This window comes from Notolepis coatsorum (genome assembly GCF_963971535.1).
Source record: "Notolepis coatsorum genome assembly, chromosome: 7".
Taxonomy (NCBI): domain Eukaryota; kingdom Metazoa; phylum Chordata; class Actinopteri; order Aulopiformes; family Paralepididae; genus Notolepis; species Notolepis coatsorum.
In genome coordinates this window covers 134,146,722-134,170,404 of record NC_140171.1, presented here as the reverse complement: position 1 = coordinate 134,170,404, position 23,683 = coordinate 134,146,722, and the positions used below count along the sequence as shown (strand labels likewise).

At 44.5% G+C, this 23,683-nt stretch overlaps 1 protein-coding gene across 1 annotated transcript in view; it reads right to left on the bottom strand.

The window, feature by feature from the left end:
- Positions 1-1,160: 1,160 nt before the first annotated feature.
- Positions 1,161-23,683, bottom strand: part of cpe (carboxypeptidase E) — a 58,234-nt gene continuing 35,711 nt past the window's right edge. Inside the window, 9 exon segments of the mRNA XM_084317848.1 lie at positions 1,161-2,409; positions 3,295-3,413; positions 4,189-4,288; positions 6,193-6,257; positions 6,260-6,331; positions 12,677-12,859; positions 13,334-13,451; positions 18,007-18,174; positions 19,407-19,603. Of these exon segments, the coding sequence (XP_084173974.1) occupies positions 2,311-2,409; positions 3,295-3,413; positions 4,189-4,288; positions 6,193-6,257; positions 6,260-6,331; positions 12,677-12,859; positions 13,334-13,451; positions 18,007-18,174; positions 19,407-19,603 (1,121 nt within the window). The 3' untranslated portion in view covers positions 1,161-2,310.

Below are 23,683 nucleotides of genomic sequence, written 5' to 3'. Positions count from 1 at the left end.
TGACGCTTTTATCCAAAGCGACTTACAAGTTCTGTACGACAAGTCATCAGGAAGGGCACAACTCTATCAGCTGAGTAACAATGTTCATCAAAGTGTTGAGTGCTACAGTGTAGGTTAGTTTATTAGGACAAGTGCATGACAGTAAGGTTAGATATATATTTCTTTTAATTTCAGATAATGGTTATCCGTCTGTAGTGTGGTAGTGAAAGGGTTAACCTTCTGTAGTGTCGCAGTGAAAGGGTTAAAAGTAGGATTCTCGGGCTTGTCTACAATTCAGTTGGTAAATATTGCTACTGTAAAACAACATGCAATAAACCTGTTCACAAATGAGCAGGACATACAAGACACACCACACATTAGAACTCTAGGGCTGGCCTCTCTTAGTCCACTGATCTGTCTTTTCTTCAGGTTTATGAGGCTCGTTTCCAAGGAAATGTATAATATGCACATCTCTGGTAAACAAAATATCCAAAGAGGTCTTCCAGCACGATTGTATGTGGAGAAACGTAATCTTACAGATTTGTCATTGGATTCAACTATGAGTTGAGGGCAGCCCATTTCCATTTGATTTACTGCTACAACCATGGGTTGTGAGAAGGGGTGTAAAAAGTACCCTGAATTTATACTTAAGTGAAAATATGGGTACCGTCTCAAAATCGTACTCAAGTAAAAGTCAGAGTATCTGGCTAAAAACACACTTGAGTAAAAGTTAAAAAGTGTCTACTTTTACATGTACTTAAGTACTAAAAAGTAAAAGTAAAAACCTTTTTTATTGCAAGGGATAGACCAGGGGTCTCAAACTCATTCCACCGTGGGCCAAGTGTTCATTTTAACTACACATTGCACCAGGTGAGTTTGGCCAGAGAAATATACGAATTCAAATAGTTGGACCTGCGAGATTTGTACTTTGTACTTTGTAGGTCTGCATTTTAAATGTAAGGAGTAACAAGTATGTTTTTTTTTCTCTGAAATGTAATTGAGTAAAAGTACAAGTATACAAACCTAATAATACTAGAGTAAAGTACAAATCCCCCAAAACAGTACTTAAGTATTGTAACAAAGTACAATTACTCAAGTACTTTACACCCCTGGTTCTGAGTACAGTATGCTGCACGCACCGCGGTAGATGGATTGAAATAAAAGACACAACCAAGCAAAACTGACAACATGAAGGTGGAATTTTATTGTTTTTTCTTCTTTTACAAGTAAATCTTGTATATGTATAACTGCTTATATACCTTTTACATTCATCAAAATCCCTCTCTAGTCTGCGACCTGGTACTCTGCCTTCATCCAGTCCAGTATCCACTCTGCAAAATCGGCTCAAGAATCTCTTCTCTTCTTGGATGATATGCTATATACCGTCATCGTAGTGTACACTACTGCTTTCATACAGTACTCGAGTGTTCCCTGTGTAGTGTGCTTACAGAGTAATGGCTTTGGGGCGAAGAACAGGCTTCAGGGGACGGAGTGTCATAGCAGATATGGCCTGGTTTTGGTCTTATTTTATTGTTACAAAAACCCTTGTCTTGGTCGTTATACCTAGTTCATCAGTACAGTATATATTATGGTCATTCGTCTTATGCTAATAATCAAAATTGTGTCGCATTCAGTTAAAAAATGTATTAAACAAAAACATATTCCTCAACATCAATAACAAACATGGAAACAAGCTTGTATACACTGTCTCTGAGAGAGAGAGAGAGAGAGAGAGAGAGAGAGAGAGAGAGAGAGAGAGAGAGAGAGAGAGAGAGAGAGAGAGAGAGAGAGAGAGAGAGAGAGAGAGAGAGAGATGTATGTTGTGGGTACTTAGGGGGATTAAGTGTCTGTCTTATTGTGTACGTGTGTGTGTGTGTGTGTGTGTGTGTGTGTATGTGTACATTTAAAACAGGAAGAAGAAGAAGGCTTAATTATGAATAGTGCTATGTGATATAATGTCAACACACATACATAATTACTCAGTCACTCATTAGCTATATAGATAGGTGCTGTGGTTACAGATTACAAGTACGATAAAAAACACCATACCCACAGGAATGGACCATGATTTCACAGCCACCAAACTGCCTGGAAGTTCCTTAAGTGTGTGGGTGGGGGTGCACGCGTGTGTGCAGTATATATATTAGGGTGTCAGGAAATCTACAGGAGTATGAGGCAACCCATTACAATAATAAACAATTATAACCCATTAAATAAAGATCAAATAGAGAACAAATGAGAGACAATATATTCTTTACAGGTGGGCGGGCACACAGAACGTTGGAAATATTACATCGATATGTGGACACTCCCTTTGGCGAGTCGTACGCTTTAGAAGTTCAATGTCTCTGACATCATCTTCCACCAGTCCATAAGCTCCTCCTTCTCCTCCTCCTTCCTCTCCATAAGAGACTCCAGCTCAAAGTCCACCTGAGAGAGAGAGAGAGATGGAGAGAGAGAGAGAGAGCGAGAGAGAGAGAGAGAGAGAGAGAGATGAGCGAGAGAAAGAGAAAATGAGATGAGAGATGGAGAAAGAGATACAGAGAGTTAGATGAGAGATGGAGAGAGATACAGAGAGATGAGAGAGAGATACAGAGAGATGAGAAATGGAGAGAGATACAGAGAGATGAGAGAGATACAGAGAGATGAGAGAGAGATACAGAGAGATGAGAAATGGAGAGAGATACAGAGAGATGAGAGAGATACAGAGAGATGAGAGAGAGATACAGAGAGATGAGAAATGGAGAGAGATACAGAGAGATGAGAGAGATACAGAGAGATGAGAAATGGAGAGAGATACACAGAGAAAGTGAGGCACAAAGAGAGAGACAGACAGAGACAGAGAGATGGAGAGATACAGAGAGAGAGAGAGAGAGAGAGAGAGAGAGAGAGAGAGAGAGAGAGAGAGAGAGAGAGAGAGAGAGAGAGAGAGAGAGACACACACACAGACAGACAGAGATGCACAGAGAGAGAAAGATAGAGAGAAGGGAGAGAAGGAAAAGGAGAGAGGTATAACGTTAGTTCATCAGTAAAAGCAAGGAATTTGTGTGGAATTTGTGTAACAAGTCAAAATGTCCATATCAAAACACACAGCCTCTAAACACACACACACAATAGAGCGCACACGTGCGTGCGCACACACACACACACGCGCACCACACACACACACACACACACACACACACACAAAGACACACAAAGACACACACACCCATCAGTTTGGAAACCAGTTATGGTTTGACAGTTCTACGCACAAAATGTATTCAAAGCGAGAGTTCCGGTATGTACAAGGCCTCGGTATAGAGACAGTCTTACCCTGACTGCAGGGCTGAAGGACACAGCCACCTTCTTAATGACGGTCAGGTACCCTGGGGCAGAGGCTGCTACCTTGTAGTTTCCTGGGGCCAGCAAGCGCCAATAGTCTCCATCTTTAGCTGTAATAATAATAATAATAATAATCTTCATTTATATAGCACCTTTCATACACGGAGTGCAACTCAAAGTGCTTAACAGAGACACGTCTTCTTTAAACAAGTAAAGAAGAAAAAACACAGTAAGTCAAGAAAAAACAAGAATACCATAAGGTCCAGAAAGTTATAATAAACTCAAAATAAATAATAAATGCATGCATGCATGCAACACTCCCAGACGTACCCCACGCGAAGGTAAGGGAAAAACTCACTAAAACCTAACAATAGGAAAAAATGCACCACAGGCAATGTGGAGGAGAGAAACCTTAGAAGGGCCAATTCAAGGGGGGATCTCCCTTCTTAGATGTCGGTGATAGTAGTGTTGCATGTTGCATTAAAAACAGGCGACCAGTTGGTAAGCATGCACCCATGTGTGTAGTGAAACACAGATGAGTGCATGCGATAGCAACTGAACATTTTGAAAGATTAAATATAGAGCTGATAGTGATAACAACTGAACACTTGATAAGATTAAAGATAGAACTGATAGCGGCTCTAGTTGAGGCACAGGGGTGTAGACAAATAATCTTGTCAATATAGTAAAAATAAATCAGTCAACAAAAAACATTGCACTCAAATGATAGTCAGTGATAGTGATGATTGTTCACTCACTGTAACTGATGATGTAGCAAAATGATGAATTATCAATTGTAGTACCTTAAGACTTCCACCAGAGGGTGGCATTATAATGTATAACACTGGACCACAGTCGGTCAAAGTTGAAGGGTGGTAGTGGTACCTGTGGTCATGTCATGGTCGATTCCCTCCACAGAGACTGAGGCATTGAAGATGGGGTTGCCCTGGAGGTCACGCACAAACCCCTTCACCCCACGGTGAACCTACGAACACACACACACACACACACACACACATTATTATCATCATCATCACTACCACCACTGACTAGCTTAATCCCAAGCTACATAAACAAGCTACAATACAGATGTAAATAACCACATCTGGTGCATAAATGAAATGAATGAAATGTTTGTTTAGTTAGTGAACGTAGCTCCAGTGTGTTCTGATTGGCTGTTTAGTTAGTGAACGAATCTTGAGTGTGTTGCCGATTGGCTGTTTAGTTAGTGAGTGTAGCTCCAGTGTGTTCTGATTGGCTGTTTAATTAGTGAGTGTAGCTCCAGTGTGTTCTGATTGGCAGTTTAGTTAGTGAGTATAGCTCTAGTGTGTTCTGATTGGCTATTTAGTTAGTGATTGTAGCTCCAGTGTGTTCTGATTGGCTGTTTAGTTAGTGAACGTAACCTCCAGTGTGTTCTGATTGGCTGTTTAATTAGTGAGTGTAGCTCCAGTGTGTTCTGATTGGCTATTTAGTTAGTGATTGTAGCTCCAGTGTGTTCTGATTGGCTGTTTAATTAGTGAGTGTAGCTCCAGTGTGTTCTGATTGGCTATTTAGTTAGTGATTGTAGCTCCAGTGTGTTCTGATTGGCTGTTTAGTTAGTGAACGTAATCTCCAGTGTGTTCTGATTGGCTGTTTAGTTAGTGAGTGTAGCTCCAGTGTGTTCTGATTGGCTGTTTAGTTAGTGAGTGTAGCTCCAGTGTGTTCTGATTGGCTGTTTAGTTAGTGATTGTAGCTCCAGTGTGTTCCGATTGGCAGTTTAGTTAGTGAGTGTAGCTCCAGTGTGTTCTGATTGGCTGTTTAGTTAGTGAGTGTAGCTCTAGTGTGTTGTGATTGGCTGTTTAGTTAGTGAGTATAGCTCTAGTGTGTTCTGATTGGCTGTTTAGTTAGTGAGTGTAGCTCTAGTGTGTTCTGATTGGCTGTTTAGTCAGTGAGTGTAGCTCTAGTGTGTTCTGATTGGCTGTTTAGTTAGTGATAGTAGCTCTAGTGTGTTCTGATTGGCTGTTTAGTTAGTGAGTGTAGCTCTAGTGTGTTGTGATTGGCTGTTTAGTCAGTGAGTGTAGCTCTAGTGTGTTGTGATTGGCTGTTTAGTTAGTGATTGTAGCTCCAGTGTGTTCTGATTGGCTGTTTAGTCAGTGAGTGTAGCTCTAGTGTGTTGTGATTGGCTGTTTAGTCAGTGAGTGTAGCTCCAGTGTGTTCTGATTGGCTGTTTAGTCAGTGAGTGTAGCTCCAGTGTGTTCTGATTGGCTGTTTAGTCAGTGAGTACCTAAATTGTACCTCATCCCATTTCTGCTTTGCACTATATAGTATTGTATATTAGTATATTGCATAGTATATTGTATATTGTATGGTAACTCAGTTACTTCTAGTCTGCATCGAACATTGTACATATGTCTATACTGAACACTGTGACCTCTATTTTTACTTCTTTTTACATGCTACTTTATTTTATTTCATACTTATCTTGTCTAGCACAGTCTCTGGAGCGTAACAGTAAGAAGCATTTTGTATAAAAGTATTCTGTACTTCTGTATGACAAACTATTAAAGAAACTTGAAACATGAAACTTGAGTGTAGCTCTAGTGTGTTCTGATTGGCTGTTTAGTCAGTGAGTGTAGCTCCAGTGTGTTCTGATTGGCTGTTTAGTTAGTGAACGAACCTTGAGTGTGTTGCCAATTGGCTGTTTAGTCAGTGAGTGTAGCTCTAGTGGTGTTTCTGATTGACGGTTTAATTAGTGAGTGTAGTTCCAGTGTGTTCTGATTGGCTGTTTAGTTAGTGAGTGTAGCTCCAGTGTGTTCTGATTGGCTGTTTAGTCAGTGAGTGTAGCTCCAGTGTGTTCTGATTGGCTGTTTAGTTAATGATTGTAGCTCCAGTGTGTTCTGATTGGCTGACCTGTCCAATGTAGTTGACCAGAGAGTCTCGGTTCTGGTCCCAGTAGCTCTTCAGGTTTTCCTCACTGGGAACTTGTCGCAGCTCAGCTCCAGTGTTATCTCAAAACAGTTGCTGCTCAGGTAGTTGAAATCCTGCATTCCTGTGAGAGAGAGAGAGAGAGAGAGAGAGAGAGAGAGAGAGAGAGAGAGAGAGAGAGAGAGAGAGAGAGAGAGAGAGAGACGAGAGAGAGAGAGAGAGAGCGAGAGAGAGAGAGAGGTTGATTAAAGGGGTATTTTCCTAAATAACATACTATATTTGTCAAATAAATCTCTGTTTCAAATACAAATAAATAATTGTATATGTTCTGTGAATTCAACTATGTTCAGCAAATTTTTTTTATCCACTTTTTCTCCTCTTTTTCTATTTTTCTCCCATTCCCAATTCCAATGTGCCAATTCTTCCCTCCCCTGTCCTTGAACGTTGCTTGCATATGCCCCCCACTGGCCGGTTGTAGGGAGGATAGAAGCCTTGCATCACGTCTCCCCCTCCAGTACACGAGGAGGCAGCCTGTCACATCTTTTCACCTGCCAGCGCGGACTCTCATTGGCGAGGTGTAACATGTGGGAGGCTCACACTACCCCACCATTTCCTGTCTCTGCTGTGCAGGCGTCCCCAACCGACCTGTAGGAGTCGCTGTCCACAACGTACAGATTACCACCCATCGACTTCCCGCTAACTCTGCCAATTGAGTTAGTATGACGGCCGGCCCAAGCCGGAGGCAACGCAGACAGCCGGAGTCGAACCCGGTGTCTCTTGTGTTGGTGACGAGTGCAATAATAATAATAATAATAATAATGGATTGGATTTATATAGCGCTCTTCTCTGACTCAGAGCGCTTCACAGAGTCCATTATTCGTTCATACACAGTCATACCGGTGGTGGTAAGCTACAATTGCAGCCAGAGCTGCCCTGAGGCAGACTCACGGAAGCGTGGCGAATAATCATCGCATACCGACCACCACCAACATTCATTCACATGCATACACATTCATACAAGGCAAGTAGGTTAAGTGTCTTGCCCAAGGACACAACGGCAATGGGATGGACATGGGCTTGAGCGGGATTCAAACCACCAACCCTTCAGATCATTGGACGCCCCGCTCTACCCCCTGAGCCACGCCGCCCCGCAATGTCCGCTGCACCACCCAGCCGTACCTCGTTCTGCACATTTTATATGCCTTAACCCTTTGTCGTGTGGCGGTGACAAGGGTTAACCGTCTGTAGTGTCGCAGTGAAATAGCTAACCCTTTGGTAGTGTGGTAGTGAAAGGTTAACCTTCTGTAGTGTGGTAGTGAAAGGTTAACCTTCTGTAATGTGGTAGTGAAAGGATTAACCTTCTGAAGTGTGGTAGTGAAAGGGTTAACCTTCTGTAGTGTGGTTGTGAAAGGGTTAACTGTCTGTAGTGTGGTAGTGAAAGGTTAACATTATGTAGTGTGGTTGTGAAAGAGTTAACCGTCTGTAGTGTGGTAGTGAAAGGTTAACCTTCTGTAGTGTGGTAGTGAAAGGGTTAACATTCTGTAGTGTGGGTAGTGAAAGGTTAACCGTCTGTAGTGTGGTAGTGAAAGGGTTAACCGTCTGTAGTGTGGTAGTGAAAGGTTAACCTTCTGTAGTGTGGTAGTGAAAGGGTTAACCTTCTGTAGTGTGGTAGTGAAAGGTTAACCGTCTGTAGTGTGGTAGTGAAAGGTTAACCGTCTGTAGTGTGGTAGTGAAAGGTTAACCTTCTGTAGTGTGGTAGTGAAAGGTTAACCTTCTGTAGTGTGGGTAGTCAGGGCCGCCTCAGGGGCGTGTGCGAGCAGTGCGGTTCGCACAGGGCCTCGCGGGAAGGGGGGCCTCGCAATTTTTTTTTTAAATACATTTTTTATTATTATTATTTATTTTAATTTTATTTTTTTATTTTGCGAGGCCCCCCTTCCCGCGAGGCCCTTTTTCATCACAGACCTAGTTTTGCTTACATGCTTATATATTTCACATTAGACACGTTTGTAGAATGTGTCTGACTTGTTCCGGGCTCTGCGGCTCTGCAGATATACTATTGGAGCTCTGTGGCTCTGCAGATACACTATTGGAGCTCTGCGGCTCCTGCAGCAGATATACTATTGGTTTCAACGAGGGGAGGGGTTACAGGTAAGGTACAGGCGGCCGGCGTGCGTCTGACTATTTCCACGAGAGCGCGTTGCAGCATTGGAGGTTATGCCAAGACGAAGAGGACGGTCATTCGTCAGATGGACTGAAGATGAAAGTTGTTGCATGTTAGAAAGTTCAGTCAGGCTAGCCATGTCGGCTTAGCTAAAGGCAGGGACAGCTAGTTAGCTTTAGCTACGTTATCGAGTGCTAACGTGTGGTTCAGTCGGGCTAGCCATGTCGGCTAGTAGCTAAAGTCAGGGACAGCTAACTAGCGTTAGCTAACCTAGCTAGCTAGCGTTAGCTACGTTATCGAGTGCTAACGTGTGGCAGATAAACAGTGAGAACAGAATCCCAAGTTAATCCCAACGGGGGGGACAATATGGACTGGTGAACTTCGTCAACTCCACGGTTGTCTCCTTCCTCTTGGACGTTTGGTGAGTTTTTAATGCACTCTATTCTATTCCCACCATGGAGATATCTCTCTCTCTCTCTCTCTCTCTCTCTCTCTCTCTCTCTCTCTCTCTCTCTCTCTCTCTCTCTCTCTCTCTCTCTCTCTCGCGCTCTCTCGCACTCTCTCTCGCGCTCTCTCGCGCTCTCTCTCTCGCGCTCTCTCTCTCGCGCTCTCTCTCTCTCTCGCGCTCTCTCTCTCGCGCTCTCTCTCTCTCTCTCGCGCTCTCTCTCGTGCTCTCTCTCTTGCTCGCTCTCTCTTGCTCGCTCTCTCTCTCTTGCTCGCTCTCTCTCTCTTGGAGTCTCTCTCTTGGCCGTCACATTGGTTGTGCGAGGGCATTGCCCTTTGCTACACGTTGGCTGGATCTCTTAGTTAGGTTTTACCTCATGGACATGACTGGGGGTTCTGTCTCCCAGGCGGTTCTGAGGTCTGGGACCTCCCCTGCGTCCCGCCCTTCGGTGGGTTAGCAGGGGTGTGTGGGTGTGTGCCACGGGGTGATGTCTGGAATGTGGCCTCACACACAGACAATATATACACTCACACCTAGACACATGCATGCACACACATACACCCCCCCCCCCCCACACACACCTAGACACATACATGCACACACACACACACACACCCCCCCCCCCCCCCCCCCTCGGGCAGCGCTAATATGTTGACTGTATGCCCAGCCTCGGGCAGTGCTATTATTTAAGAATACGTTGACTGTATGCAAAAAAAAAATTATAATAATTTAATAATTTTTACCTTTAGGGGGGGGGGGGGGGGGGGGGCCTCGCGTTTAAATCTCGCACAGGGCCTCGCATTTCTCCCAGACGGCACTGGTGGTAGTGAAAGGGTTAACCTTCTGTAGTGTGGTAGTGAAAGGTTAACCTTCTGTAGTGTGGTAGTGAAAGGGTTAACCTTCTGTAGTGTGGTAGTGAAAGGTTAACCTTCTGTAGTGTGGTAGTGAAAGGTTAACCTTCTGTAGTGTGGTAGTGAAAGGTTAACCTTCTGTAGTGTGGACAAGAGGCAGGGGAACTATGTGAGAATGCTGTTCATCGACTACAGCTCAGCATTCAATACCATAGTCCCCTCCAAACTCATAGCCAAGCTCAGGGACCTGGGCTTGAACTATGACCTCTGCCAGTGGGTCTTGGACTTCCTGACGGGCAGACCCCAGGTGGTAAGAGCAGGCAACTGCACCTCCTCATCCATCACGCTCAACATAGGGGCCCCCCAGGCAGGGGCGTATTTGATGCCGGGGACGGCGGAAGGTGTCCCCCCCACGTTTTACCGTCCAAAGAGCTGAGTCTGACTACCTGTTCTATTATTATGCAAAGAGCAGTAGATGGGGGTCGCATTCTTGCCCTGCAAGGGCCAAGTACCCACTCGCTAAAATACTTGTCTTTGCATAATAATAGCTCGGGTCGTCAGCCTAGGTGTGTGTTAAAATACGTCAAACATATTGTTTACACTGTCTTTCTTCTATTATAACCCTCCCAAATCATATTCAGAAAGTATCACAGAGACTTCTATTGACCAAGGAATTAGTTATTATTTCGCGGTTTATTCACATAACGTTATATTGTTTACACTGTCTTTCTTCTATTATAACCCTCCCAAATCATATTCAGAAAGTATCACAGAGACTTCTATTGACCAAGGAATTAGTTATTATTTCGCGGTTTATTCACATAACGTTATATTGTTTACACTGTCTTTCTTCTATTATAACCCTCCCAAATCATATTCAGAAAGTATCACAGAGACTTCTATTGACCAAGGAATTAGTTATTATTTCGCGGTTTATTCACATAACGTTATATTGTTTACACTGTCTTTCTTCTATTATAACCCTCCCAAATCATATTCAGAAAGTATCACAGAGACTTCTATTGACCAAGGAATTAGTTATTATTTCGCGGTTTATTCACATAACGTTATATTGTTTACACTGTCTTTCTTCTATTATAACCCTCCCAAATCATATTCAGAAAGGCACACACACAACATATTCCAGTTAACGGTATATTTTTTTAATGATTCGTTATGGCGTAATCAATACTTCCATGCGTATAAATTGCGTTCGCAACCTCCGTGTTTTGGGGGTAGTCATCAGAAACCTCGGATCCGGGATTCGCTCCCATCCGTCGGGCAAGAACTGTGGGTTTTCAGCCTCTCTCTCTGGAGCTTAACGGAGTTTCTGGAGGAGTTTCTGGAGGAGCTTGTCGCGGCTCATGCGCATGCGCACGCTCAACCAATCAGAGAGGGGCTTCGCTCAACCAATCAGAGAGGGGTCTGCAGAAATAGAGTTCAACCAATCAGAGAGGGGTCTGCAGAAATGCGGCTACGGGCCCTAACCCCCCCCCCCCATCGACGTCACTCGCCACGCCCCCAAATCTGTCCCCGGCACACATTGAGAGAGAGTTACGCCAGTGCCCCCAGGGCTGTGTTCTGAGCCCCCTCCTCTACTCCCTGTACACACATGACTGCGTAGCACAGCGGAACAACAACACCATCATCAAATTTGCTGATGACACAGTAGTGGTGGGCCTGATCTCTGCCAACGACGAAAGGGCCTACCTGGAAGAGGTAGAGAACCTGTCACAGTGGTGTCAGGAGAACTGCCTCTCCCTGAACGTCAGCAAAACAAAAGAGATGATTGTGGACTTCAGGAGGTCGGGGGTCAAGGACTACAGCCCCCTCAGCATCGACGGGGCACCGGTTGAGAGAGTGAACAGTTTCAAGTACCTCGGAGCCCACATATCCGAGGACTTGACATGGACCACACACATTGACAGTGTTGTGAAGAAGGCACGACAACGCCTCTACTTCCTCAGGCGCCTAAGGAAGTTCCAAGTCAGTCAGAAGATCCTTAGGAACTTCTACTCATGTACAATAGAGAGCATCCTGACCGGCAACATCACCTCCTGGTTTGGGAATAGCACTGCACAAGACCGTAGCAGACTACAAAGAGTGACACGTTCAGCCGAACGCACAATTGGAGGGGGGCTTCCCACCCTCCAGAACATTTACAACAAGCGGTGCAAGGGGAAGGCTAAGAGAATTATTAAGGACTCGAGCCACCCGAACAACTGCCTCTTTGAACTGCTGCGGTCAGGCAAGCGATACCGGAGTCTTAAGGCGAGCACAGAAAGACTCAGAAGAAGCTTCTATCCCCAGGCCATCAGGCTGCTAAACGAACAATAAACACTATGCAACAACCATCAAATGCACACAGCACACACACCCACACGCACACACTCACTCAAACAAACAACACACTGCAGCACCCACTCTCCACACTTTAGATCACACAAACACACTTTACACTTTATATTTATTGATAAAGGATTTGCACTACAACTCGTACACCTACTGTAAATTGTACCTAAATTGCACCTCATCCCATTTCTGCCTTGCACTATATAGTATTGTATATTAGTACACTGCACAGTATTGTATATTATATGGTAACTCAGTTACGTCTATTCTGCATCGAACATTGTACATATGTCTAAACTGAACACTGTGACCTCATTTTTTTTACTTCTAATTTTACTATGTTATTTTATTTCATACTTATCTTGTCTTGCACAGTCTCTGGAGCGTAACAGTAAGAAGCATTTTGTATAAAAGTATTCTGTACTTCTGTATGACAACTATTAAAGAAACTTGAAACTTGGTAGTGAAAGGGCTAACCTTCTGTAATGTGGTAGTGAAAGGTTAACCGTCTGTAGTGTGGTAGTGAAAGGGTTAACCTTCTGTAGTGTGGTAATGAAGGGTTAACTGTCTGTAGTGTGGTAGTGAAAGGTTAACCGTCTGTAGTGTGGCAGTGAAAGGGTTAAAGTGTTTGAACAGAACACAGAGGGGTTTTCGTCTCACCCCCGGGTACGCTGTACCACGCCCCTCCGTTCGTGATGCCGTCGGTGAAGCTGGTGTCGTCGTCGTTCTTGCGGCAGGGAGGGCGGTGTGGGTCGGACATGACGGGGTTGTACATGGAGTAGGCCCGCGCCAGAGACTTGAACACGACGTCGTCGGGACTGGCACTGTACTCGTGAGTGGAACCTTGAAGGAGGAGGAGGAGGAGGAGGAGGAGGAGGAGGAGGAGGAGGAGGAGGAGGAGGAGGACATGGGATGAGGACAGTGTTTAAATAGAGGAGTGAAAATACAGGCTACAGATTTTGCCTGAGTAAATACTTGTGTCTTTTGGCTTGTGTACAGCAGAGAGAGACGTTTCTAGACAACACTGGATGAGGTGATTTCTGTCGCGTTTAAATGAAACTGGTGACATTTGCAAAATCTGGTCAAACTTGCTTTGCTTCTGTCGTATAAAAAGACCAAATTCAGCATTAGTTTACTTCAGATTTAATGAGCCAAATCGGGGGGGTGGGGGGGGGGACGACGGGACAGAAACAATGTATGTGAGTGAGTGTGTGTGTGTGTGTGTGTGTGTGTGTGTGTGTGTGTGTGTGTGTGTGTGTGTGTGTGTGTGTGTGTGTGTGTGTGTGTGTGTGTGTGTGTGTGTGTGTGTGTGTATACCAGTGCGGGTCTCATCATAGGGGTAGTTGGCCACCACGTCTCCTCCATGCAGGTTGGCTGACAGTACGAAGGGAATGTCCATAATCCAGTGGATCACTGCCTTGGTCTCTGGGGCCAACTAGGAATGGAACACATCAGTTAGTCACACGAGGCAATTCAATTACTGTATTATACTGATTATTATAAAAGTGCTCAAGACAATTGTAATGTACTGTCCTTTTATTTGGATGTACCGGTTCCATATATCACATATCTTGCATGCATGAACCATTGCCTCAAAACTGTGGTTATAGGATAACCGTATGTTATATTATCGTATAGCTTACGCTCTGCTCGTAGTGGAACACAGGAGCTGAGCAGAGCGGAAGCTCGACAAATGTACCCGCTGAGGCCCCCCACAACCATCAGAACCGGGGAGGACTCAAGCCCCCGGACCCCCCTAGAGTGGGACGGGAGGGAATCGGATCCGACTGTGCGAAGAGGGTTTAGCAACTCAAACGCACAGGGTGAGCAGATCGTGGGACTTCGCAGGCCCTTCCCCCCTACAGCACGCCGCCCTGAAGCACTCCACAGAGGCTACACCCCCACAACACAGTGGGGCCAGGCAGCGCACCGGGGAGACAACCCCCAAAGAGGTTGATCCCTCAATCCTGGCAACAGGTCAAAAGCATAACTCGACCTGTGCCCGGAGCACTGCGGACTAGACAGGCGCCTAAGGGGTCTACTGAGAACAGCACCCCGGCGGAAGGGGCGTTCGGTGCACCATGTCGCAGCCTCCACAAAAACCCGACCCCCTAGAGCAGTGGTTCCCAAAGTCGGGGTCGCGACCCAAAGGTGGGCCGCGAGCAGCCACGGGTGGGCCGCGAGATGATTAAAAAAAATAAAAATAAAAATAAACATTTTTCTTTTTTTTTTCTTTTTTTTTGTCAGGCCACTGAACTTAAAAGCAGGCCAGGACAGTGTTTCTAGTTGTATTCTAAAATTCTATTCTATTGTATTCTAAAATGTGACTATATGGTTTTATATTAACTTAATAAATAAACAAAAACGAAAAATCTACTTATTTCAACGAACATTTCAAACTAAATAACAGATAAACAACCGAAGCAACAATAGTATTTTAATGAGGCTATTATTATTATCATTATTATTTTGCAACAAGTTAGCCCTCTCATAAATAGCACATATAAATGAATAACTAACTTGAACTAACTTAATAAGATTGAAGTGATATTTGGCTTAAAAAATCGGTCGCCTGGCAAAAAAAATTAAAATAAAAAGCCAGACGATGTGCATTGGGCCGCGGCTCTCTGACGCCGTATTTTCTGGGCCCCGGCCTGAAAAGTTTGGGAACCCCTGCCCTAGAGAGGCAGAGAAGGCTGACATGATTGGCAGACGTCATGAAAAGTGCGGGGTCACACTCGCAGGCAGACGGGGTCAAGCCCGGCCTAACCCGAGAGTCGACTCCGCTATCAACACACCGGGGAACCAACCACCTCCCTATGTTTAGTTTAACAGGAGGCGGTTGTTCCCTTAACCCCCCCAAGAAAAACTCAGAAAACACAACTGCGCGTATACACCGGCTATACAGCAGTACAAGTGTTTCAGTTCTCAAGAAGGGGTTAACCCTGGCCAACAGGTCGACGAGAATGAGTCCGGACCTGGGCCCGGCGGACCGGGACGTACGCAGGGATGCCAGAGGGGTACAAAAGAACCACCTCGACAGCCCCCTCCCAGCCCTGCCAAGCAGGGGAAGAGATGGGCGAAAAAGAATGGAGAAGGACCAGGCTCCTTAGCACAGCGCAAGGTACAACACAATATGGACCAAGCAACAGTGAAGGATAACACGCAGTGACATAACCACGAACACACCTCCATAACATCAAACCCTGCAACGCCCGGGCCAACCCGGCATTTTTCCCCCGAAAAAGCACAAAGTCCTTCAGCGTACCAGAACAGCAGATCTGCGCCCCGGCGGACAACGGGTTAACCGACCTGGTCCGGCGCGACCAGAACCAGTCCCGTGTCCTAATCACGCCACCATCCCCAGTCCTAAGAGGGGGGTAGGTACGCGTGTCGATCTAAAACATCACAGAGGGCGCCACCAAGACGGTCAGAACATGAATGCACCGCGCTTGGTGGCCCACCCCATGGGCATGAGACCCCTCCACCAATGCTTTGATCTATTCCGTCATCTCCCCCCAGAGATGAGCGAGAATTCGTCGAGACTAACCTAGTACACTGGCGCTCGGAAGAGATAAAAATCTCCATCCTAGTTGCTCCATAAAAAACGCTGTTTCCATGATGAGCAACCAAGGCGCGCCAGCCCATGCGTGGTCCCACACAGAAGCACCCAGGGCCAGCACTATGTACACGTCGAGACCCAAAACACATCAATGGTAATCCTAACAAGAACCCAGATAACATTCCCTCCAAGCCGCCTGGGATGAGCGGCAGGAAGCTCTTTAACCCTGCTCTGTATAAAAGAGAGGAGACAGGGAACCGGCCAGAGAGACCTCCCACGTGAGTAATAATTGAAAAGATATATACATTGAGCTACGTGACCAAAAGCTCAATACATATGTAACAGAACGCAGAGCAGAAAACAAAGTTTTCACGCACTGCATAACCCAATCTTGACAATAACAGCGGTCCACAACACGGAGCCTGAAAAAAACTCACGGAAGTCTCACGACCAATAGAAACGCATCCAGTGATGTACTCTATGGCGGGGGGAATTCCGTGACCCACCTGCCCAAATATGGCGTGGGACCAGGGAACTCCCTTCCCCCCCCCCCCCCTCTCCCTACCCTGTGACGGAGTGTGACGCGCTGACCCAACAGCGTCACAGGAAGACCGAAGGACAGGAGGTCCAACCCCCTGGCCAATCAGAAAAAAAGGGGGGGAGGGGTTTATCAGTTCACCCCCTCATGACCCCACACCCCGGATACGATGAAAACAAACAAGCAGCGATGATACCAGTTTACCTAGCATGCTACATGAAAAGCATATATCCACTAGGATAAGCTCAACCATCTGCACGCCAGCCACAGACGATAAACTCGTTTGCGAACGGGTTTTACATACAAGGCCTTAGGCTCATGTGCGAACACGTCACCCGTGTTTATGTACTTCACCAAGTAAAGAAAAACACAGACGTTTAAAGAGAGGGTCAAAGACCTCGGTACAAGCTACATATATGATTACTTCTGTAGGCTAACACTCTAACCAGGTTGTGGACTCGATGCCATGTTTCCCAAACGTAACAGAATACACACAACCCCCTCAGATAAAAAAGGTTCACTCTTACTATTGCAAGAAGAACACAGTCTTCTTCATGATGAGGGAAGACAAGTCTTTCGACGAGTGCTAGCCACAGACCTTGCTAAGCACACATATATATAGCGACCAGAACAATTTACAAGAAACTGTCCTACTCTCTAAGCAAACACACAACCCCACAGGTAGGTGAGGGTTTATACAGTGCCCCCTGCTGGACAACAACACCACTTTCCGACAACGGCCTTGACCGGGGCTCGAACCGATGATCTTCCAATCATGAGTCCGGAGCTCTACTCGTGTAGCCACGCTGCCGGACATACTGTATATACATACATACTGCATATATACATACCGTTACATTCCATAGCCGTATAAAGTGTAAAGACCACGATTATGTCCAGTATGTTTATATCTACATTTTTGTTTCAAGGGAAGCAACAGTTGTGATTGGAGGATCGAGGAAAGAGGGCGGGTTTAAAGTCTTATAATTAGGGATGTTCGATATTGGCTTTTTTACCGATATCCGATATACCGATATTGTCCAACTCTTAATTTCCTATACCGATATCAACCGATACGGATATATGCAGGGTTTCCCCCCCCAAAAACACAACATTATGCATACTTTTCACAATAAATAAAATAAGAATTTGTTCTTACTTGCTTGCCTGGGTGCGTCTATTCTTATCCTAACGGATTTATGCTTCCGCGTTCACGTTTTGCACTCTGATTGGCCACTGAAGTTTCTGGTCGCGCCAATCGTGTGACGGCAAGTTCTTTCGCCGGTTAAGCTTAGGCACTCTTTCGAAGTTGGTTAAGGTTAGAGTTTGTCTTAGAGCAGGGCGATAGAACGCCAGCCCTGATTCCAAACTCTAACCTTAACCAACTTCGAAAAAGTCGCCTAAGCTTAACCAGTGATAAACTAGGCGTTAGGTAGTTTGCTGCTGGTCGAGGCGGAAATGGGCGCATCACGCGATTGGACGCACATGTCACATGACCAGAAACATCAGTGGCCAATCAGATCGCACCAGAAACGGCAGTGGCCAATCAGATTTGCAAAACGCGAAAGCGGAAGCATAAATCCGTTAGGATAAGAATAGACGCTGCCTGGGTAAATAAAGGTTAAATAAATGTAAAAAATAAAAATAATAATAATAATAATAATAATAATAATAATAATAATAATAATAATAATAATAATAATAATAATAATAATAATAATAATAATAATAATAATAATAATAATAATAATAATAATAATAATAATAATAATAATAATAATAATAAAAAAAAAAATTAAAACCGAGACCGATAATTTCCGATATTACATTTTAATGCCAATATCGGTAGGCCGATAATATCCCTACTTATAATAAGTGGGTTTATATAACCTTGGTGTTTTCATCCACAGCCTTCTTCATGTTCTGCAGCAGGTGGTTGTTGGCTCCGCCCTCCTTCTCGTTGATGTAGATGATGCGGTCCAGGTCGGGGAAGTTGCGGTTCAGGTCCACCCCCTGCGCGTTGCTGCGGCCCACAAACCAGTCCTTGATCTCTCCGGGCTGAGCGGCAACGTCACGAGATGACAGACAGAAGGATAGAATAGAATAGAATAGAAATACTTTTATTATCCCGAGGGAAATTTGACACTGCAAATCGCTCAACATTAAACATTTAAGACAGGACAGGTCACGAATAAGAATAACAAAACAAATCAAATTGCCTAAGATAAGAGTAGAATAAAATAGAATAAAAATGGATTAAAATATACAGTAAATAAATGCAGTAAAATATACTGAGGTCTACAGTAGGTGTAATATTGCACAGTGCTGTTTCAAAAGTAAGAGTCCAGGAAGATGGTAACTGTCACTCTGTGAGGCACAGTGATGCATTGTAACGTCTGATGGCTGTTGGAATGAAGGACTTCCTGTGCCGTTCAGTGGTGCATTTAGGTAGTGTGAGCCTAGCACTCAACATGCTCCTCCTGTCAGCCAAGTCTGTGTATAGTGGGTGGGAGGGGTTTTCCCTGATGGCCTGGAGCTTAGCAAGGCTCCTCCTCTCCGCCACCCTCGCTAGGAGGGGAGGGGGGGTTAGGGCAGACAAAGATTGCATGAACGGTGTCGAAACTAATCTGTTTAATCTATTTAGGCTCATGATGTTATCATCATAATTGTTGTCAGACATGCAGGCTATTGCTACGGATTCCTTGTGGGAATGGGAATTTACAGAGGGGCGAGCCGGAGGAGACTTAGTCGGGAGTAGTGTTAACCCTTTCACTACCACACTACAGAATGTTAACCTTTCACTACCACATATAGTTAACCATCTCTGTAGTGTGGTAGTGAAAGGGTTAACCATTATGTAGTGTGGTAGTGAAAGGGTTAACATTCTGTATTGTCGCAGTGAAAGGGTTAACCCTTTGGTAGTGTGGTAGTGAAAGTGTTAACGGAGAACATGGTGAACTAGGTCATTGTGTATTGCCTCGAAAGCTTAAGCTGTCTGATGCTATCCTGGTCAGGTGCATGTGTGTGCGTGTGCGTGTGCGTGTGCGTGTGCGTGTGCGTGTGCGTGTGTGTGCGTGTGCGTGTGTGTGTGTGTGTGTCATCTGTGTCAATATTGTATGTGTACGATGGGTGCTGCACAGTCACAAACGACGTAATTGAATGACTCCCAATGAGCTAATTGCACTGTTAAGTGTTTATGTCCTCAATGTACTTTGTATTTATGTGGACATAAATAAAGCATTTCAAATGTGTGTTTGTGGGTCAGGGTGTGTATAACGTACAGACGGTACCTGTGAGGCAGCCTTCTCGAAGCCGTCGGGGTTCATGGAGGGCATGAGGTGGATGCGCGTGTTGTGGACCAGCTGGATGATGGTGTCGTTGCCCTGCTGGTACTGGTTACACAGGTACTGGGCCAGGTTGATGATCAGCTCCCTGCCGACGGCCTCGTTCCCGTGCATGTTCCCAATGTACTTAAACTCTGGCTCGCCTGGGGAGAGAGAGAGAGAGAGAGACGCTCATTATCACACTAATCAAATCAAATCAAATACATTTTTTGGTTAACCGTCTGTAGTGTGGTAGTGAAAGGGATAATAACCCTTTGTCGTGTGGCAGTGAAAGGGTTAACCTTCTGTATCGTCGCAGTGAAAGGGTTAACCCTTTGGTAGTGTGGTCGTGAAAGGGTCAATGTACCCATGGGCCGGACACAAAAGTCAAGAAGAAACATCACAATAAATCAAGAACAAAACAAAAAAACACCATGAAATCCAAAATAACATGTAAAAGAGATAAATGCAACACTCCCAGACATACCCCAGCGAAGTTAAGGAAAAACTCACTAAAAACCTAGCAATAGGAAAAAAGCATCACAGGAAATGTGGAGAGAAACCTTAGAAGTGCCGTTCAAGGGGGGGATCTCCCTTCTTAGATGTCGGTGATAGTAGTGTTGCTATGGATGATCAGTCACTATAGGAACAATACTTACCAATAGGTTACCTGTACTTTTTATAGCTAATCTCAGCCTCTCCTAAACAGAACAGACAAAGTAACAAAGTCACCACAAAGATGTACCATACTGTATCTGTCAACATCAGAGAGATGAGACATCAAAGAACAGTTTTTTTTATGCAAAGAGGATTTTTAACACATTCCCTGCCACGCAATTTGAGCATCTTATACCACTCTCTGCCACCACTCTAAGTCTATGGAGATGTTCACCTTTTTGCAGGGCTATAACTTTTTTAATTGTATTGCTAAATTGACATTACTATGGCCCATTCAACAATATCTATCGTTCAGGATGTGGAAACGTTATACTTTTTCATTCATACATTCATACGAAAATACCGTCTAGAATATAAATATGTTTTTATCGTTTTCTGCAGTAATTCATAGAATGCTAGTTATAGGCCTAAACGCATAATATAGATTATCGATTGCAGTTTATTCGTGATACACGCTATATTAAAAAATCCAACTGAATACGATCCTAAACGTTATGACTCATCATGCGCGGATGAACGGGGGGGGGGGGGGTAATTTATAAGTCTGTGATCGTCAGTAAATGCTTTATGTAGTATGGGTTGATTTATTGATCAGTTGGTTTGTAAACAAAGAAATGTACAATCGCCTTGAAAATGACGTCAGCGTACTCTTACCGTTGGCAGATGAGACTGGAGCAAAAAGATCCCACTTATTTGACGGCGATCGAGTCGATCCATTTCCGGTTTGTATAATAATAATAACAGCCCAAATCATGTCGATTATTGAGTTATGGCAGCAATCCATATACACGGTGTGTGTCTTGAGTCCCGCGACACTATGTGAGTGCCGGACGCATTTCCCAGACGCACCGAGATCGACTCATCCATTTCCGGTTTGGTAACTCGCCGATCATCCACCAGGCGGCAGTATTGAAGCGTTGCAGAGTTGTGCAAGCTCCCACTGCATCAGACCAGGCTCCGTGAGGGAATTATGAATAACATGGCGAAAAAATTAAATATGATCTCAATAACGTTGTACGCCGTGGAATGGCAGAATTAGCATGAACTTGAAACACGTCGTAAGCCGTTTCCGGCGCTGGATGTGTTAAGGGGAGGAAAACAATATTTAATCCTTTACACATTGAATTTCGATACAAAATAAACAATATTTTGTATTATGGCTTTATGTAAACATTTTTATAAAAGCTTCAGTAAATTACCAACTATTGCACCATCGCCAGCCAAGCAGACAGAGTGAAAATCATCACCACTTTAGGTCTTTTAAAGGTCCTGTCACTGTGTCTTATAAATTGCCTTTTCCAGTGTTTAGCATTGTTTTCTAGCAATGGGGGTTTGTCTCTAATTCTCATTTTGGCGGATTGCTCCAATTCAGTGAACTAAGCCATTCTGATTTGACTCGCTATCCTACGTAGCAAGGAGCTGATCTGCAGTAACGCCCCCTCTATGGTTGTAGCGCACTCAACAACAGAGCGAGTGGAAATACTGACGCTTCCTCAAATGGGTTGCGCGGGTGCCGACAGAGACAGCAGAGAACGAGCGAGAGAGAGGGAGAGAGAGAGAGAGAGATAGAGGGGGAGAGAGAGAGAGAGGGAGAGAGAGATAGAGAGGGAGAGAGAGATAGAGAGAGAGAGAGAGAGAGAGAGAGAGAGAGAGAGAGAGAGAGAGAGAGAGAGGGACACGCATTTACACACAACCTCCCGACCGCGCGAGCAGGGCAGGAGCTTCTCTCTCATGCGTGTGTGTGAGAGAAGCTCCCGCCCCGCGCGCGGTCGGGAGGTTGTGTGTAAATGCGTGTCCCTCTCTCTCTCTCTCTCTCTCTCTCTCCCTCTCTCCCTCTCTATCTCTTTCTCTCCCTCTCTCCCTCTCTATCTCTTTCTCTCTCCCTCGCAGTGGGGAGCACTCGCATATCACTGTCAAAATATCATTACGCGCGCGCCCGTATTCCGATCCGTGCAATAATATTCACAGGGGTATATATTGTAATTTGAAGCAAGTTACCAATGCATTGTCCCGTGGGATTATGCCCACCCGCGGCGAAATTTTTCCCTTGCATATGGTGAAAATGAACAGTGTTTCCCCTTCCTGTTTACCAGTAGTGTTGTCCTTTATACTGCCTTTGGGGTGAATGGGCTAGTTTAATAACCCCTTAATTCTCCCATGCCGAGGAGTCGCCCTCCCTTAAAGGAACACGCCAACCTTTTGGGGTAATTAGCTTATTTGCCATCTATCCTGGAGTTAAACAAGCAGATGCATACCCTTTTCTGCATGCATTAGGCTTAGGGAACAGCCGCGCCGTTTCACTGGAAGTAGGTGTGCCGGTGTGGCCTAGTTCCCAACAGTCACGAAATACAACTCCAAAACTTTCCTGTAAACATGTTCTGACCTGTGTATTTACCACGTGGAAAAATAAAAAGAAATAATTTGACATTTTCGTTTTCTAAGCAGATATATACTCGGAACTATTTTTTGCCGAAGCGCTGCTGCCTGGGCGCAGTGATTTCATCACCTCAAAAGCCCTGTTGTTTTTTGAAAAACGGGGTAGATGGCAAATAAGCTAATTTCCCAAAAAGTTGCCGTGTTCCTTTAAGTGAGGAGTACACTTAAAATCTTAAATGTTGTATTCGTGTTATATCGCAATTACAATATGATATTTGTCCTTTCAGGCCTACCAGAAAGCCATCTTAGTAGATAATAACTCAAGCAAACATCTTTTTCTATACAAAACCCTCTAAGACTATAACTATAAGACTCCTCTCACACACACACACACACACACACACACACACACACACACACACACACACACACACACACACACACACACACACACACACACACACACACACACACACACACACACACACACACACACACACACACACACACACACACACACACACACACACACACACACAGTCTTTCAGCACTGACTCACCATCTGAAAGGTCAAATGGAACCAAACATTACCGTCTGCCGTGTATAACTCTATTTAAGCTGTAATGACCAAGAGCCACTGGATTACTGTCCAACACTGTCACTGGTTGTTATGGCTGACACAAGGTGGAGAAGAGCCTACTGGTCTACAACTAATGGACAAAGTCCTATCTGGGTGGAAAAAACGTGATAACAGCATTAAATAATGAAATAAACTATAAATCACACAACAGCACTGTATTTTCTCCTTTTCCCCCTAGATCTAAGGGAGACAGGTCTAATAGAATCACAGGTCTGGATCTAATAGCGACACAGGTCTAGATCTAATAGACACAGGTCTAGATCTAAAAGAGCCAAGAGACAATGGTGTTGTCAGGGATGATTGTGAGGACTTTTTCATTCTGGGTTACTTAGTTCTTTAGTTTTTTCCTTTTTGTTTTAGTTTTCAGTGGCTAGGACCTGGACCGGGTCCAAAAAAAGTACTTTACACACTGCTGCCTATCTATAGATGCAATAAATCATGTCTAATACTGTGTTTAATATATATATATTTCACAAAAAAATATTTTTCAAAAAAAAAGTCAAATGTAAAAGATCAATTGTTACTAAATCATGTCTAAAATGTATACGAA